Raw genomic sequence first — 18,898 nt, 5'->3', positions numbered from 1 at the left:
GGCAGCAAGGTACTGTCTTGTTGATTTCTGCGGCCTCCACCCTGTTTGGCGCAGGTCTTTTTTTAGAGTGCTTTGCAGAGCCTGGGCCTGTTGTGTCTGTTAGGCATTTTAATGCCCAGTTGTTTTGGTAAAACCCCATTTAGGGGAGGAGTATTGAAATTGTTTTATGTGGTTGTGGATGGGGAGTGCTTTACCTTAAGTAACTACCTCTGGGTTAAGATAGGGTTTCTTGAAGTGCTGTAGCCTTCTGCTGACTCAGGATTTTCCAGAAAGGTCAGTAACTGCCCTGTTCCCCTGGGCAAGGAAGTATCTGAGCAAAAGATAGAAGAGCTCACACAGGAGATGGGTACTTGTCTGTGGGCGGTCAGTGTTTGACCAAGGCACTGTCTTTCACTGGCATCAGGTTGAAGTATAGCCCTTCTTTGGCTCTGGCTCTCTAAGCTGCAATGCTCTTTCTGAAATACACTATAGCATTGGGCCCATAGAAATGCAGGTGTGTCCAGCTTAGGGCTTGGAGAGCTTGGTCTGAAAGTTGCTGTGAAATTCAGCTATTAAAAGTAGCTTGAATCTAGTTATAATATCCACAGCTTCTCCACCACCTGAAAGGCCTGTGCTTGTAGCTGTTTGTCTCTGAAATATAAATGGTTTTTCTTTTCCACTTTCCATCCCAAACACTTTAGTGATAAATATTACATGATTTTGTGGACCAGGGAGGGACTGCAGCCTGAGCCTCAGAATTCACAAGGTCCAGAACCAGAGTTGCCCCAAGCGGTATGATCTGGCTGTGTAGGCAGGTTAGTGTGGGTATGTTTTCCTTTCTGAGGGTTGAGGACACACCCATCCCTGATCGTCATGTTGCCTTTGGTTTTGGAACTGTGGTGACAGCCACCGCTCTTCTTTCCCTGGGCCTTCTTGGAAAGCCCACATGAGGGTATTACCTCCTGGAGTAGGATGCAGCCCTCCCACCAGCCAGCTGCAGTGCCAGATCGTGCACCCTCACCAGCAATGCGGGAACATGCAGCCCACATTCCAGTGCCTACACTGCCTTTCCGTCTGAAAACCAGCTAGCTCAGTTGCTTCAGTGAGGGAGGCTTCCAACAGCTCTGGGCATTTTCGGAGTTATCCTTGCAGATACCCTGTTACACTGTTGTCTCTCTGTAGAGACAAAGATGCAAGCTTATTCCTTGAGCTCTGCTTGGTGATACATTGCCTGAGGCAGCTATGGCATCACATCTGACCATCTTCTACTATTCTTTTTTTTTTGAGACGGAGTCTTGCTCTGTCGCCCAGGCTGGAGTGCAGTGGCTGGATCTCAGCTCACTGCAAGCTCCGCCTCCCGGGTTCCTGCCGTTCTCCTGCCTCAGCCTCTGGAGTAGCTGGGACTACAGGCGCCCACCACCTCGCCCGGCTAGATTTTTGTATTTTTTAGTAGAGACGGGGTTTCACCATGTTAGCCAGGATGTTCTCGATCTCCTGACCTCGTGATCCGCCCGTCTCGGCCTCCCAAAGTGCTGGGATTACAGGCTTGAGCCACCGTACCCGGCTATCTTCTACTATTCTTAAGTAGTGAGCAAGGTTGGAGATAGTAGGGCTGTTGGCTAAATTCATTTGGCAAACATTGAGCATTCGTTGTGTGCAGCACTGGAAGTACAACATTGAAATAGATAAAATTGTTACCTTTAAGAATCTCCATAGCTATCAAAGGAAAAGAAATGAAGAAGTATACCAAGTGCTACGTGATAGCTGCTATGATAGGGGCTTTCATTTTTTCCCCTAAGGATTTTCTTCATTGTAACAACCTTTCATTGGATTCTTAGCTTGAGGCTAGTACGTGGATACCATTCTCCGGGGGCCAGAGTACTTCTGCTATCTAGATTTCCTTGGCCTCAGAGTCCTGCAAGAAGACCCTGGAATAGAGTCTGTTTTTGAGAATTGTACCTGCAAGGTCTGCATGGGCTTGGATGTGGGGTCTTTTCTCTTCTAGACTGTGCCTACCCTGAGGCACCATCCCTTAATGGAAAGAAAGCCTTGTGGGACAAGATGAGTGTTATAGTGCATTTTTCTCATACCTCAGTGCTACCCTTTCTCATGTCCAGGGCTATGCTTGTCCTGCTTAGCAATGTCTTAAGATCTGTAATGGAACAGAAAGGCTGTGGAAGCTGTCCTCAGTATCCTGGAATGGGGGATGGAGTGACTAATAACCACCATTTATCGACTACTTTTTGTGCTAAGTACATCACATTATTTTAATGCTTGCACAGAGGAGCAAGTAGGCTCACAGAGGTTACAAAATGCCCAAAGTGACATAACTACTGGAAGACTCAGAATTCTAACCCAGGTCTCTGTTTACAAAACTCATATGCTTCCTGTTACACCTGTGGTCCTGTTAGCAGAACCCTAACATATTGGGTGAGAAAACTTAAAGTAACCATATACTACTACACGGGCTAGTCAGCTAGAGGTGATGTGCACCCTTGATGAGATCTCTGAAGGCGAGGGCATATGGTAGACAGTTCCAGCCCCATCTTGATCCCTGAGTCGCAGCTCATCAGCGGTACCACCCGCTGGATTTGTCTTCCTGCCTTCCCCCTTGTGACTCTTCTGTGTGCAGCGTTATTCAGCAGAAGAGTGAGGTGACTGAGACTACTTTGGGGGACCTGGAAACAATTACTCTCTTAATGATGCCTTGTACAGAAGCCCAGTGGGCAGACCAGATGTGTAGTCTAAGGATGCCAGAAGGCATGTCTGTTTTCTCCCACTCCCCTTTAGAAGTCCCTTGAGGACTAACTTGTTCACACTTTAGTTTTGTTTTGTTTTCTTTCTTTTTTTTTTTTTTTGAGATGGAGTCTCACTCTGTCACCCAAGCTGGAGTGCAGTGGCACGATCTCAGCTCACTGCAACCTCTGCCTCCTGGGTTCAAGCAGTTCTCTGCCTCAGCCTCCCAAGAAGCTGGGATTGTAGGCACCCGCCACCACGCCCAGCTAATTTTTGTATTTTTTTTTTTTAAGTAGAGATGGGGTTTCACCATCTTGGCCAGGCAGGTCTTGAACTCCTGACCTTGTGATCCACCCGTCTCGGCCTCCCAAAATGCTGGGATTACAGGTGTGAGCCACCGTGCCCGACCCCACACTCTGGTTTTTACCCTAACTGCTAATCAGTGAATGGAATGTTTCCTGTGCTGTGTCACTTGCAGGCTCCCCATTGATCTGCAGGCTAGATCAGCCTAAGATGAGCCGGGAGTCTTCAGCAGTTTTCATCTGAAGCTTCTTCCAAACAACCATTCTGAGGTGACATTCAGAACGGGGTTAGGTTTCTCCTGTGTGGAACATGGACTTCCTCGGCCCAACCAAGGTGTCTTGTAAATCTTCCTCAACTCCCAGTTCTCCACTACTGTATTCCCAGCAGTAGAATAGTGCTTGGCTAATGGCTAATACATATTTTTTGAAGTGAGTGATGGTGCTGAGCCAGTGTTTAATCCTGGGTGTTTTTTCACTGCAGAGTTCAGACAAGGTCTCTCCCATTCTTCTGCCTCCCGCTTGTGTTGATATAGTTGGATGGACAAATTTTTCAAAGATCAGTATCTTGGACCTGTAGCTTCTAGGGGACGGTGATGTAGTTATACAAAGTTTTCATCATACAGTGAAGGATGAGCTCTATCGTGGAGTCAAGTAGTCTATTTGGGAAAGCTTTCAGTGCAGAGAGGAGGGAGAACCTGGGAAGCAGTGTGGCCAGGGAGGACTCCTAGGTGAGAAAGAAGTTGAGGTGGTTAGTAACAGGGGCAGGATGTGTGCTGACCTTACAAGGGACATGAATATGTCTTCTCTGCAGGTAATGGAACTTGCCTGATGATCAAGACTGCGAATTATACTGGGGAGAAAGGCTGTGTTTGTCACTAATTTGAACTTGTGGGATCCACAGTCGGAGGGGGAAGTCCACACTGATTACTGCCACAGTAGAGATATAGTATAGAGTTGCAGATTTGGGGTCACAGGCAGAGTGGTCTGTTTTCATACCTGGAATGAATGCTACTCTCCCCTCTTCCTATTCCTTCAGAGAGATCCTGAGCGAGCAACCTAGAATCAAGGATGGTGATAGAGAAGAAGGGTTCCAGGTGTACGGCCTTATATCACAGGCTAGAAATAATGGCTCCCGGTCTGGATTTTCCCCATTAGATTTTTTTCCCCATTAGACTATTCCCATTAGATAACAAGCATCTGACTGTCATGTCTTGGGGCTAGTCTCTCCTTCAGCTAAGCTAAAGCTCAGACGGTCTTATAATGCAGGCATTCACTGCCAGGCCCTTGTTGCTATTGCTAATGCTGCCATCACACTCCAGGTGCCTTTGTACTCTTGGGGAAGGCTTCCAAAAATTCGAACAGTGACTCAGCTGTAAAACCGACAGGAGTTGGCATAGAAGGGTGAAAGTAGAGAAAGTTAACAATCAGTCTAAAAATATTACTGCTGATTTGGTCTCTTATACCCTCTGAGGTAGCATTAATGAACTGGAACCCTCTGCCAGGTCCTCTCCTCCCCATGACTTCCCTGAGAGATGTCTGTAGCTGATTTCCCGCCAGCATGTGAGTGGGGATGGGTACCTCTGTTCTAGGAAGAGCACAATGTCTTACCCATTTCTAGAAGATAGGGATTTGCTGGACACTTGGACACCAGAGCTGGAGGCACTTGATAAAATCTTAGACTTTCCATGATCCCTTGTGTTCTGGAGGCCAGGAGAGAACAGAGCAAAGAGATCAGGGTCTTAGCCATTATTGGAGGTTGACTGTAGGACATCTTACCACCCCTCCTCGTCCTCTAATCCAACTAGGTTAATACTTGACATTTGGACTTACGAAGTGTGCCCCAGGATGGGGAGTGGACTTTGAGATGAGACACTGGCCTGCTTTATAAGGGACCTGTCATTTCCACTGGATTTGTTTGTGTGGCTTAAAGAGAATGCCTTTCCAGTTAGGTATGCTCGTGGCTTTGAATATAAATGGGAACAGTCTAACGCTAGCTATTTTGCTCCTTTCCTTCTGACTCCCAGCTGGTAGAATCGGTGCTGCTTACTCAGCAACCCTACATAGGGCAAGTATGGTCTCATGAGCTGGGAGCAAGACAGGTTTTCTTTCTTGAAATGAGGTCCTCCCACTTCGCTTTGTCTTTGCTGCTTTCCTTCCATTGTCTTTGCTGCTTTCCTTCTGTAGATACTCAGAGAACTGCCTGGCCAGACCCTATAGAGGTACAATCAGGTCACTCTAGGGCATCTGACCATGGGTGGCAGTTTCCACAAAATTCACTTGTTCTGTGGCTTGAAGGAGATATCAAACCAGCTGACAAGTTCTAGGCCTCTTGTCTTCTCAGTATCTTCTAGTCAAACTTACAGTATATCCCTTCTGATTGAATATTTGCAGGAAACTGAGCATTGCCCCTTTCTGAGCCATGAATACAAGTCCTTTCCCTGTTTTTCTACGTGGTTGGTATATAATTCAGTGAGACACTCTTCCTTGCTCCTGTACTTGAATGTAGGAGTGTATTGCAGTGGCCCTAAAGATTCCAGGAGAGTCTGGGGAGGATTGATTAGGACAGAGTGATTTCCACCCTGCCCCTCAAGCAGAGAAGCTTTCTTCAACCTTTTTCTCTTTGAAGAAATTGAGACTCAGGGAAGAAGTACTGTCGCAGATGTGATGTGGTGAGTCACTGTGGTTTTCTAAACCTCTGTTTTGGTGATGGGCTGGGTAGGGATGAGTTAAGTTTATTCCCCTAAATCTGCATTACACTCTAAGTCAACATTGTGTCCTTAGGCTGGGCGCAGTGGCTCACGCCTGTAATTCCAGCACTTTGGGAGGCCGAGGTGGGCAGTTCACAAGGTCAGGAGATCGAGACCATCCTGGCTAACACGGTGAAACCCCATCTCTACTAAAAATACAAAAAAAAAAAAAAAAATTAGCCGTGTGTGGTGGCAGTTGCCTATAGTCCCAGCTGCTCGGGAAGCTGAGGCAGGAGAATGGCGTGAACCTGGGAGGTGGAGCTTGCAGTGAGCTGAGATCACGCCACTGCACTCCAGCCTGGGCAACAGAGCGAGACCGTCTCAAAAAAACAAAACAAAACAAAACAAAACAAAACATTGTGTCCTTAAATTGAATATCCTTGATAGAAAAGGGTAGAGCCTCAGGGAGCATACTAGCTCTATGGAATATGTACTCTCTATCTTTGAGTAGAATTCAGCAGTCTTTCACCTGCTTTTTGCCAGATGTTGAGCTAATTGCTATTGGAGTAGGGTGGTAAAGATGGGTCTTGGTATGCTTGGTTGAGAAGGCACAACTTTTTACACATGTGGGCCTGCAAATATCTGTGCAGATTTTTTGAGACTTTAAAAAGTATGTTTAAAAGAAGATTATTTCTTCTAATAGAGACTCCAAAAGTATTCGATTACTATCTTATCCTCTGGGATCCTTGTTCCTATTACTTGTGCTTGATTTCCCTTTGCTGATTAGATAAGTTACCTTGAAAGAGGCAAAGAAAGTCAAATGGGAATTGACTTCTGTTCTTTCCTATCATTTAAAAAAAATGGAAATAATTTCAAATTTATAGAAGTTACACAAATAAAATTATACAACAAATATTTGTATTCCTTTTTATCCAGAACCTCCTATTGTTGGTGTTCATTTTAACCCATTTGCTTTATCATTTGCACATTCTCTCTCCATATAGCAATACATAATTGTTTTCTGAATCATTAAGAGGAGAGATAATTGGTCCAGGCACGGTGGCTCACACCTGTGATCTGAGCACTTTGGGAGGCTGAGGCAGGAGGATTATTTGAGCCCAGGAGTTCAAGACCAGCCTGGGAAACACAGTGAGATCCTGCCTCCACAAAAAAAAAAAAAAAGAAAGAAAAGAAAAATTAGCCAGACATGGTGACATGCTGCTAGCTACTTGGGAGGCTGAGATGGCAGGTTGAGACTGCAGTGAGCTGTAATTGTGCACCTGCGCAGTAGCTTGGGTTACAGAGGGAGACCCTTGCTCAAAAAAAAAAGAATAGCAATGATCTTACATACATTCGTACGTAACAAAACAGTTAACTTTAGTCAATTTAAAGTTGATACACTACTTTGATTAAACTGTCATTCATATTCCAATTTTGTCAAGTGACCCAGTAATGTCCTTAAATCCTTAATAACATTTTTCTCTTTGTGCTCTAAGTAGGCCCTTGCTCCTTTTGGTTTTGCTCAGTACGAGCTTACAAAGTCCCTTGGGTTGTCTTGAATGTATTTCACAATGATCAGCTTGTTTTGGCTATCACTTTTCCTGAAACTATGATAATCCTTACCACTCTTTTTTTATACTCTTACTCGTTCTTGGTTACTCTGTCTGTCTTGCCTCTCTGTATTGTCCTCCACTCCTACCCAGTGTTTTCAGAGAGTAAATGTCCTATGTAGCCATGTTGATTTCTTTATCTGATGCCTTTTTTTTTCTCTTAAGTATATTTACCATTTTAGTGTGAGAACTGTATTTAAATTATAACCTCTAGTCTTTTTTTTTTGAGACAGGATTTTGCCCTGTTGCCCAGCCTGGAGTGCAATGGCCCGATCATGGCTCACTGCAGCCTCAACCTCCTAGGCTCAAGTGATCCTCCTGTCTCAGCCTCCTGAGTAACTGGGACTGTCAGTGCATGCCATAATGCCTGTCTGATTTATTTTTTTAGAGACAGGCCTTGCTGTGTTGCCCAGGGTGGTCTTGAACTCCTGACCTCAAGCAGTCCTCCTGCCTCAGTCCCCCAAGGTGCTGGTATTACAGGCATGAACCACTGCACTCGGCCATAACCTCCAGTCTTTAAGTCAGAGGAAATAATTATATATGAAAGATGTTTGGGTGTGATAAGGCAATTGATTAGGAATTTGAAGTAGCAAGCCTTGGGTTTGTATGGGTCAGTGCTTCTCAAACTTAATGTGTATACACATCTCCTGGGGATCTTTTAAAAATGCAGATTCTGATTCAGGTCTGGGGTGGGACCCAAAATGCATTTTTAATGAGTTCCTGTAGTGGCAAGGCCCTAGATAAGATTTAAGACCCTAATACTCTAGGTCCTAAAGCAGGGACTTCTGGTAGGCAAGATCACTAGTCTGTAGTTGATGGTCTTACAGGATTCAGACAAAGGAAAGGTGCTGAGGAACGTGAAGACAAACAGATGTGGCGTTCTAAAGATTAAAAAAAAAAAAAAAAAGTAGCTAGTGAATGGTACTTGGAGTGGGAAAGAATCCAGTCTCTGTCACTCATTAGCTGTTACTTTTACAGACTGACTGCCCCAAGTCTTGGTTTCCTTTTGTTAGGATACAGTAATAATAGCCACTTCTTAGGATTTGGTGAAGACTGTTTACCTAAAGTGCTTCTAACACAGTGTTTGGCACATCACATGCTAGACGTTCAGTAAGTTGTTAGAAGCTTAACTGAACCTGGTCCAGATTGCAGAACAGATGAATGATCATGAATTGTGAACACTTAAGGAAGTAGAGTTCGTTAGTGACCAACTTGGGTTGTCATGCCATTTTCTACTTAGGCAGGTTTATTGCTAGATTAGAGGATCACTACAGAGATAATTCCTAGTTTTGGTACAGGAATTTGACAAAGCCTCAAGATATCTTCGTAGGCACAGTAGAGAACTTTCAAGTTGGTGGAGGCAGATGGGTTTGTGGCCGGTGAAACAGGTGTACCAACATAATAGTGAATACAAATTGATGTGAATGAGAAAAGGGCTCTGTAGTGCTTACCATGTTGCTTTTTTGACCTTTCCCAAAATACCTTTTAGAAAAAACCTTGGGTGAGGACAGTTACCAGAGCCCATATTTGCCATCTTTGGTGTTTTCAGACACAAGCCTTTGGGGCGGCATCCCTTCTTGAGTATTTTTTCTGGCATTCTGCTTTATGCTGTTTCCCCCTTGACAACTCTCAGAGTTCTCTGCTGTGCCACTTGAAACTCCCCTTTTCCTGGGTTAACAAACTGGCCTCCTTCTTGTTACTGGTGCTTTAGCTGAAGACTTTTCCTTTAAGATGCTGCTATGCCAAGTAGAGCCTACTCATTGTCTCAGGTCTCTGAAAATCTCAGTGTTTAACTCCAGGCGCAGTTATCGCCATAGGTCTCTTTAGTGTCCACATGAATGACTTACCTAATATTTCAAACTTCCCACATTCTAAGTCAGCCGTGTCTAGTTCCATACTCTGGACCTTGACATCCTCAGAGCTCTTAATCTTCACTGTCCCACCTCTTCGTGTTTATCTTGTCTGCCACCCTCATTCTTCTTACCAGCCTATTGAAAACACTGATTTTCCATTTATTTGCTCCCAGTCTATTGACTTTGTTCTGTCTTTAGCCTATGATGCACAACCCATTCTTCATTTCCTTTGTTGCTGTTATCATCAACTCTGTTGTCCCATTTATTCCTTCATTACCCCGTTGGGGGAACAAAATCATAGCTCTGGATGGCTCCAGTGTCCATCCAGGTATCTGAGCTCTGCTGGAGAAAATCCTTTAAGTCCAACTTAGTTTTCTCTTTGCTAGGCGCTGGTTCCTACTGGTACTTTTCCTTAGTTTCCCTGGTCAGCCTTCTTTGCTATCCACACAATAGCTCTGCAGATGGCCTTTTCCGTGTCTCTCAGTTACCCTTAAGATAAAATGAAGCTGGGTGCAGTGGCTCACGCCTGTAATCCTAGGACTTTGTGAGGCTGAGACAAGAGGATTGCTTGAGCTCAGGTGTTTGAGACCAGCCTGGGCAACATAGTGAGACCCTACCTCTACTAAAAATTTTTTAAAAATCAACCGGATGTGGTAGATATTACATGCCTGTAGTCCCAGCTGTTCTAGAGGCTGAGATGGAAAGATTGCTTGAGCCCAGGCTGATTGAGGTTGAAGTGAGCCACTGCACTCCAGCCTGGGGAACAGAACTAGGCCCTGTCTCAAAAAAACAAATGACAATAAGATAAAATGAAAACTATTTAACTTAGTTGTCAGGATTCTCTGTGATTTGAATTGTTACCTCACTGTTCATCACCCTAACTTGTTTTTGTGAAATGTGGAAAAGGATGAGGCCCTCTGGGGCATTGGTACCACTTTTAAGACCGATGCATATGATCTGTTGATTTTTCACGTGCCTCTTTGCCAGTCTTTGCAGCATTAGGGTGGAACCTTGAATAAAATCTTCTCATATTCTGCCTTCTCAGGGCATGGACTCTACAGACTTTGATTTTGGATTTCTTTCAGGCAGGAGTTTGTCAAGGAATTTATTTTTATTTTTTAGACAAGAGTCTTGCTCTGTTGCCCAGGCTGGAGTGCAGTGGTACAATCTCGGCTCACTGCAACCTCTGCCTCCTGGGTTCAAGCAATCCTTGTGCCTCAGCTTCCCGAGCAGCTGGGATTATAGGTGTGCACCACCACGCCTGGCTAATTTTTGTATTTTTAGTAGAGATGGGGTTTCACCATGTTAGGCAGGCTGGTTTCAAACTCCTGACCTCAGGTGATCCACCTGCCTCAGCCTCCCAAAGTTCTGGGATTACAGGAGTGAGCCACCACACCCAGCCAAAGGATTATTTGAGAAGTTTGTCAAGGTTATCAATCCAAGCATTTTGAAACACTTAGTTTTAGCATACAGTTAAATGCTAGAGCTTTGAAAACTGCTTCAAAAGGCAATTTCAAAGTTAGAAATGTTTCCTTGAAAAGCAAAATGCTAAATTAACTCCTTGGTGGATGTGATGTGGCTCCACCCCACCCACATCCCACAACATACATATTAGACTGGCTAGATATAAAAAGACTGACCAAACCAGGTGTTGGCCAGGTTGTAGAGGCACTGAAACTCTCATCACTGCTGGTGGGAATGTAAAATGGTATAGTTCCATCTACTTGGAAAACAGTATTATGGCAGTCTCTTTAAAAATTAAAGCTATTTTTACCACAAAATAATAACTAGATAAATAGATATATCTATAGTTTCCCCTGTGTTAAATGTTAAGAATACACCTACCATGTCTTATCCAAAAGGGGAGGTTATATACCTAAAGGAGAGTGGGCTGGTCTGGTCCCATATTAACAGATTTTTGGGATCTTGTGCATATATTCCATCAGTGGCATGTGTGTCTGGTACCCTGAAAGCATGCATTGATTTTGATTTCAGTCTTGAGAGGTTTATTCCTGCTTCTTGGGACTCCAGCTCCAGACAAGCATTCAAACTGACTTAGAGGCCTGGGAGGAAGTCAGCTGTGGGTGACCTGTGTTTCATTTCATTGCTAGTCAGGGCTGAAGTGGGGCCAATCAGAGCCAGTTATTGAGCACTTACACATATTATTTTGGTTTTACCTCAGCCATTTTGAGGTGAATGTTCTCATTCTTCAGATGAAAAAAAAACAAAAACAAAAAAACCCCTTCAAATTAAGTCTTCTTTCCTAGATTTAGCACACCCATAGCTCCATGCCAAAGCCCTTTTATTCCTCATCCTCATAGATAGAGGGTGTGCTTTGCTTAGGTTCCCCAAGGCCAAGTGTGGAAAATGTTGCTCTTTTTTTTTTATGTTTCATGTTTAAATATTTATTATGTGCTGGGCTGCTACTGTGCTGAGCTCTTTCCATCTGGTATCTGATTATTGAGCTGTCCTAACAATGTTATGAAATAGTTGATACTCCACCCTAGATGCCAGTGAGAAAATAGAGGGTCAGAGAAGCTAAGTGAGCTTCCCAGAGCTCACAGACATATACAAGAGGTGTCAGACACAGGACTTGATCCCAAGCTTGTCTTAAGTCAAAGAATGGGCATGACATTCTGCTTCCATCCTTAACATTTCAAGTTCAGGGGTACATTGAAGAGAATCTGTATATGTTAGAAGTTTGCATAAGTGAACCTCTCACATGAGGTGGTATGCTTATGCTATACCAGATTTCTGGGGTGTGGCCTGAAATTCTATATTATAGCATTAGAAAGGTGGGAATTCTTCTAATAAACAAACTGGCAGCAGTAAAGATGAAGTATGGTTTGGGATTTCTGACTGTGCTGTAGGTGTATCCAGGCATTAATAGCAGCTGTGACCAGGGTCCCCAGTGACAGTTTCCCAAATGCTGGCATTAACCTTTAAGCCTGGGTAGTAGAACCCAGCAGTTTTGCTGCTACTGTAACAGCAGGAACTCTGGTCTTCAGTCAGCCTGTAACTTCCTCTAACAGGGCCCTTGTGGCCAGGTCTCAGAGCTGGATATATATCTGTTCATTATATTGTGTTTTGCTGGCATGCTTTTAGTGGTCTTGCCTTTGGTATTTCTTGTTGGGTGGCTGTAGGAGAAGAAAGAGGCTGTTGGCTGCAAAGAAAACTAAGAGGTCATGAGGTTTCCTTTTTTGTCCTCCTAGTACTGAGCATGCTCCATAACCCACTGGGAAATGTCCTAGGAAAACCCCCCTTGAGCTTCCTGCCTCTGGATCCCCTTGGGTCTGACTTGGTGGACAAGTTTCCCGCACCCTCAGTTAGAGGATCACGCCTGGACACCCGGCCCATCCTGGACTCTCGATCTAGCAGCCCCTCTGACTCAGACACCAGTGGCTTCAGCTCTGGATCAGATCATCTCTCAGATTTGATTGTATGTAACTCATTTGGGAAAGGGGGGTTGTGGGTGGAGTTGCCTGTGTGTGTCCAAGGGGAAGGAGGGTACAATATCTATGGGATGGCTGTCCCCTGGAATGCAGGCTGGGAGATGGGATGAGGGGAGGAGTGGAGACCATTGTGGACATTTGTAGAGTTCTCATCCTTAACAGAAAAGAGGATGCTTTGAAGACCCATTGAGCAATACATTTCAGGACCTGAGCTCAGGACTCTCATTTTACTAGTTACTCCAAGAGTACTGGAAAACACTTAATTTCAAAAGTAAATGTGAGGGCCTTAGCAGTGTTCTGTTTCTTTACCTACACGGGGTGCTTGCTTTAGCCCTTAAACTGTGTCATTTATGTACTTTGATGTATGATATCTCAAAAGCAATAACTTAAAAAATTTTAAAGTAGTAATTAGCAGAGATAAGATTTTAATCCAGATCTGACTGACTATGGCTCCTATATTTTTTCCATTGACCCATGTCAGCTTTTAATTCACGCCATGATGAATCTATGAAACATCGCCTCAGTTAATTTTTGCATTTCACGTTCCTTATCTATAGCCATGTATGATGTGTATGGTCTTCATGCTAAGTGGAGTTGGCAAATGAATTAGAATAGGTAGGGGATATTATAGATAGAGTAGTACAGATAATATAGATAGGGGATAGTAGAAGTAAATACAGGTGGGATTAGCAGTAAGAAATTACCCCAAAATAAGAATACAGTTTCAGATGCCTTATAAGCATTTTTTTTTTTTTTTTTTTTTGGCCAAATCTCCCAAGCTGAATGTGCAGTGAATAGAATGGCTTATTTTCCCACCTTCTTCTCTTCCCCATACCCAGGACTGGCAGCATTAGTTGTGATCACCTGTCAGCCTGTCCTAGAATGTGGAAGTTGGTGTTGGTGTTCTCGCTGCCCATTGGTTTTATCTGTTAAGGCTGCTTTTCTAAAAGGACAGTCACACGCGGGTCTCTTTGCTTCTCTGGGCTTCAGTTACCTCTTCTGTAAAATGGGGTCAGATACAGTGCTAGTAGTTCTATGTTACTTAGATTGGACTCAGTCTTGAAAATTTATCTCATGACTGATAGATATTTGGGGATTTAAAAATGTTCTGTCAACGAGTTATTCTGATAATGTGGTATCATTTCACACATGTAAATAGAATTTAAAGGTTTGACACAGCTTATAGTGTTCTGATACATTTATGATACAACGCAGAGCTGTTATAGATAGCATTTTTGGCATTTGACTTTTTTGAATCTGACCAAAGAAAACAAAAAATATGAAGAAGCTACATCTTAATTTTTGTTTATAGTTCTGAAAACTTGGAAAGTATATATGTAACAGGAAGAGTATGGGTCAGTGAGATGTACCTTGTTCCCTAAATAGAATATGATAAATGCATTTTAAGTGGCTATAAAGACTGGCAATATGGAAAAATTGTTGAATGAGGAGAGAAGGAGAATTTGTTTAAATTATAGTCTAACTAGAACTAATCAAAACTGCTCAGGAAGAAAGTCTAAAAGAATATATATCAAATGCTAAATGTCTGTTGGATGTTTTTAATAATTTTTATAATGTGATTATTACTTTATAACAAAACTGTCCTTTAAAACCCTGTCTTCCTTTTTCCTCCCCTAGTCAAGCCTTCGCATTTCCCCACCTCTGCCCTTCCTGTCTCTGACAGGGGGTGGTCCCAGAGACCCTTTAAAGATGGGGGTAGGGTCTCGGATGGACCAAGAGCAAGCTGCTCTTGCTGCAGTCACTCCCTCCCCAACCAGTGCTTCAAAGAGATGGCCAGGAGCTTCTGTGTGGCCATCTTGGGACCTCCTCGAAGCTCCCAAAGACCCCTTCAGCATAGAGAGAGAGGCCAGGCTGCACCGACAAGCTGCAGGTGAGTGTGCCTTGAGCATGTGTGGGGCCTGAGGCCTCATTCTAGGAGCAGAGAGGAAGTGACCTTAGTTCACACGCTTGTGAACTGTCTAGAGGAGGCTTGGTTGCACGGTGAAGTCTCCAGATCTGCAAAGAATTATCTTTCTGTGGAGTAAGTGCTAATGGGAACAAACTCAGGAACTTCTTGAGGCTGAGTGGAGAGGAAAGAGGCAGATAATCTGGCACATGCATGTGCCACAGCACAAGGGGCTGGCTCTGTCTCTCACTTGTGCCCTTCCATGGAGACTGGCTGTGTGGTGCTCTTGCTTTTACTTCTTCCACGGGTGGATGTCCTCAAAAGAAACTCTGGAAGGGATGTCCAGAATTTTGTCTACCCTCTCCCCATTCTAATTCAAAGACGGTCAGACACAACTCATGCTGGAGCTTTCTTCCCCGAGGCTTTCTGATTGGTACACTCACGGATGCACTGGGGAAGGAGGGGTCCATTTGTCAACCTCTAAGGTAAGGAATGTCACCAAATGTCCTGGTCTCTTAGGAATCCTTAAGGTTCTGACATTTAAATTCTTTTAGGCTGGCCTTGGTGGCTCAACACTTAAGCAGAGGCAGCAGGATGGCTTGAGCCCAGGAGTTGCCCAACCTGGGAAACATAGCGAGACCCCATCTCTATGTATTTTAAAAGGTTTAAAAAATAAATTATCTTAAGTATGTATTAAGTTTGTTTTTCATCTTTGTCTAGTACCGCTCCAGGGAGATGTTCATTAACCACTGGCTCTTCTGAGGTCTTGAGTTAGTGTTAGTTTCTCCATTCCATTTGTTTCCGTGTATCTGTTTGCTCACAGAGTTGGGCTGGATCTCATTCTTCTCTGATAGTGCTGTGCCCTGTTCACCTAATGATTTTGGCAGCCCATCTTAGTACTTTTTCTGGTGCCATTGTTTTCATATGAAATGACATTACCATGCTTTTGGATGAGACCATTATATTCTGTTTTTGTCGTAAAAGATTGCTGACATTGCCCAGTTTCTTGCTGTAGCAACACCTTGGGCCTATTCCTTTTAGGAAATGTCCTTCCACATCTTTGTCCTGAATGAAAATGATAGTTCCTTTCATTGGCTGTCTGCCTCTTTGCTGAAAGAGGAGGGTGAAATAAATGGGCAAGAACTAGCTAGTCCTCACTAAGGTCAGTCTCTGATTTGGAAAGGTACAAACAGTGGGGACAGGATTGAAGACTGATTATCTTACCATGTTGACATCAAGGAAGGCCCATTGTCTATTTGGGTACTATAAAGATGAGTCTGGCTTGGAACAGTTGTGACATTCTTGTCTTACTGGGTTGCTAGTGCTGGTTTTTATTGGCAGTGTCCTAACTTCTGTGATTAATGAGTTCAGAGCCAAGACAGGGAAACAGAATAGAATGTTTCTCATTTGAACACTGGGGAGAAGGCCCATTTGTACCAGTAAGCCTGTAAGATGTTGTATTGCTCTGTTTATTTTCAAGTAATTATGAATTAGTAGTACTGTAAGCAATAACAAGATAAAACTGCTTTGTGGTTAGCATATTAGTTGAATGTTTGAAAATAACATGGGGTGTAAATTTTTACCCTACACATCTGGTTTGGCATTCCTTTCAATTTTAGTGGGGACAGAATTAGCAAAGTAGGATTATCATACTTGACTGAGTGGATTGGTGAGACATAGGTTTCTTGCTTTTCAGAATAATCATGGATATTCTTTCAGGCATCTGGGCAAGGATTATGGCCAGTCAGGTTCTTACTGGACAAGTTTACCCCAGGGAAGAGTGGTGGCTTTGCTGATTTTCTAACCTCCCCTGTTTATCTCTTTGCCGTCTACCAAAGCTGTGAATGAAGCCACCTGTACCTGGAGTGGCCAGCTTCCTCCCCGGAACTATAAGAACCCCATCTACTCTTGCAAGGTGTTTCTAGGAGGTGTTCCTTGGGATATTACAGAAGGTGAGCTGTGTCTAAGACCTCCTGCTTTAAGAGTAGAAGGGTGGGGCATGTCTTTCAGGAGCATGAAACTTGGAATTGAGGCCAGGGGCTGAATCCCCTGCCTGAGCTCAGGGGTATTACATGAATGTCTGAGGGGAGAGGTGCATTTCATAGACCCCTATAGTGCTCCTATGTTGGGAGCTTACACCGGAGATCAGCATCCATTTCTGAGTTGTTTGTCAGTGGGGATGAGCCAGGGAGGAGAACGCTGGTGATTCTGTGTTTGCGTCTTTACTGGGAAGGATGGTTCCTCAGCTTCTGCCATTGTTTTCTGTCTCTTTGCAGCTGGATTAGTTAACACCTTCCGTGTTTTTGGCTCTTTGAGTGTGGAGTGGCCTGGTAAGGATGGCAAGCACCCCCGGTGTCCTCCCAAAGGTAATATGCCTAAAGGTAATAAAGACATGGTAGGAGCTTTTTTTTCCCTTCCCTAGAACATAACTGCACCTGTGGGTGCTGGGATGTCACAGCTGCATGTTGGTAACATGGTGGGCACTCCAGGGCACAGACCTGTCATCTGTCAGCACTTTCTCTTCAACCTAACACGTCCCTCTATTTCTTCTGAGCTAATGTTCCATCTGTCCAGACTTACACAGCAGTGGGAGCTGCCTCTGAAACCCCTTCCTTGTACACTTCTCTCTAAACCTGAACCCAAGCAGCACCTTTCCTCTCAAAATAAGGCGTTTGAAAAGCTTTCCCTTGCCTGCCTGTCCTGCCCAGTTACGTTGTTGCCTGACCTAATTCTGAAGTCCCTTTGGAGTTGGCAGGAATGAGGACCAAGCATCTAATTCCTCACTGGTCTGAAATGAGATCCCTTCCCTGTAGAAAGGAGCAGCTGCTATTTTCACCCTGCTCCATCTTCATTGAACTGAACTAATGGTTTAAGTAGGCGTTTAAAGCAATAACTGCCATCCTTCCTGCCCCCAGGAAAGCCTGGCTCTGCTGACCTGAACATGCTGTGTGTTCTGGCATAGAGAGCTGTGGTAATGGTGGCATAGAGAGCTGTGGTAATGGTGGGATCTCTCTGTCTCAGCTTGCCAGTCCTTTCCTTCACCAGGGTGGGAGGGAGGCCTACAACCCTGGGCATCTGCATAGCAAATGCTTCCACTCAACAAGACTTTTCAGGAGTAAAACAAAAATGTATATACACAAGGCCTTCTTTCTTGGAAGAAACTCCCTGCTGCAAAGCCAAGGCTGAGGAGTGGCCACCTAAGGGATATTAATGCGATTTTTCCTCTCATTGGGAATAGGGTATGTGTATCTGGTCTTCGAACTGGAGAAGTCTGTCCGAGCCTTGCTTCAGGCTTGCTCTCATGACCCGCTGAGCCCAGATGGCCTGAGTGAATATTATTTCAAGATGTCCAGCCGAAGGATGCGCTGCAAGGAGGTGAGTTAGCATGATGTCCTTTCTAGATGAAGGTTCTTGGCATATTGAGGCACTGGATTTTCTTGGGGTAGGTGGATAGGCAGGCTGCAGGCAAGTAGTATTCCTGCTGAGGCAAGAAGGCTCTTCTTCTTCCACAATAAAATAGCAGTATCCTCTCAATTACATAAAAAAGAAAAGAAAGCAGCCTTTGGGCCTTAATGGTGTGTGTGCATGCACACATGCGCATGCCTGCCCATGGTAATCAAACTGTCTCCCAGCCTTTGCTCTACTCTTCTTTCTTGTAGCCAACACTTTAGTTTCAAACCTCTTGTCTTAGAATTGAAATTGTGAACAGCAAACTTCTCTACTTGTACTTAACTGATAAACCTACAGCTGTTTTTCCCTGGTCCTGCCCTTCGTGTGCCTTCTTACCTCCCAGTCTGTGGGGGTGAATTCCTCTTTAGCCCACACCCACCTGTGGGTCACTTCTTCATTCTCATTTGGGGCTTTATTTAGTTTTGTGGGTTTTCCCCATAAGATTCTCTCTTCCTACGTCTTTTCTAATATCAGCCTTATGTATCCTTGGCAGCATGGGTCTCTAACGAGTTTATCTCACCTGGGGATCTCATTGCACATTCTTGGGCCTTATCCCAGACTTCCTGAATCACTCTGGGTGGAATTTAGGAATCTCCAACTGAACAAAGATCCCCAAGTGGATCTAGTGGATAGTGTTTGCGAATCACTTGTCAAAGCAAGTTTTGAGCTCTGGAATCAGTGTGGTGTTAAAATCAGATTCAAGAGCACACAACTTTTGTGACACAGGACTAGATATTTAATATCTCTGAAACTTTGTTTCCTCTTCTCTTCTGTAAAATGGGAAACTAAAATCCCTATTTTAGTACAAAGATCAGTGATTGCCAGGGGTTTAGCATGAAGGGATGAATCAGTGAAACTGTTCTGTATATGGTGGATACATGTCATTATACTTTGGTTCAAACCCATAGAATGTAAAACAAACA

The 18,898-nt window shown here is 44.0% G+C and overlaps 1 protein-coding gene across 2 annotated transcripts in view; it reads left to right on the top strand.

Annotated features, from left to right (window-relative positions):
- CPEB1 (cytoplasmic polyadenylation element binding protein 1) overlaps positions 1-18,898 on the top strand; it is a 100,849-nt gene that overhangs the window by 73,970 nt on the left and 7,981 nt on the right. Inside the window, exons 4-8 of one of the 2 annotated variants that reach the window (XM_030931162.1) lie at positions 12,380-12,606; positions 14,258-14,510; positions 16,364-16,477; positions 16,802-16,891; positions 17,764-17,900. In XM_030931162.1, the coding sequence (XP_030787022.1) occupies positions 12,380-12,606; positions 14,258-14,510; positions 16,364-16,477; positions 16,802-16,891; positions 17,764-17,900 (821 nt within the window). Of the gene's footprint in view, positions 1-12,379; positions 12,607-14,257; positions 14,511-16,363; positions 16,478-16,801; positions 16,907-17,763; positions 17,901-18,898 lie in introns of both variants that reach the window. The other variant, XM_030931161.1, reaches the window with a different exon arrangement.

Source organism: Rhinopithecus roxellana, chromosome 5, assembly GCF_007565055.1.
Source record: "Rhinopithecus roxellana isolate Shanxi Qingling chromosome 5, ASM756505v1, whole genome shotgun sequence".
Lineage (NCBI taxonomy): Eukaryota > Metazoa > Chordata > Mammalia > Primates > Cercopithecidae > Rhinopithecus > Rhinopithecus roxellana.
This window is presented reverse-complemented; position numbering and strand designations above follow the sequence as displayed.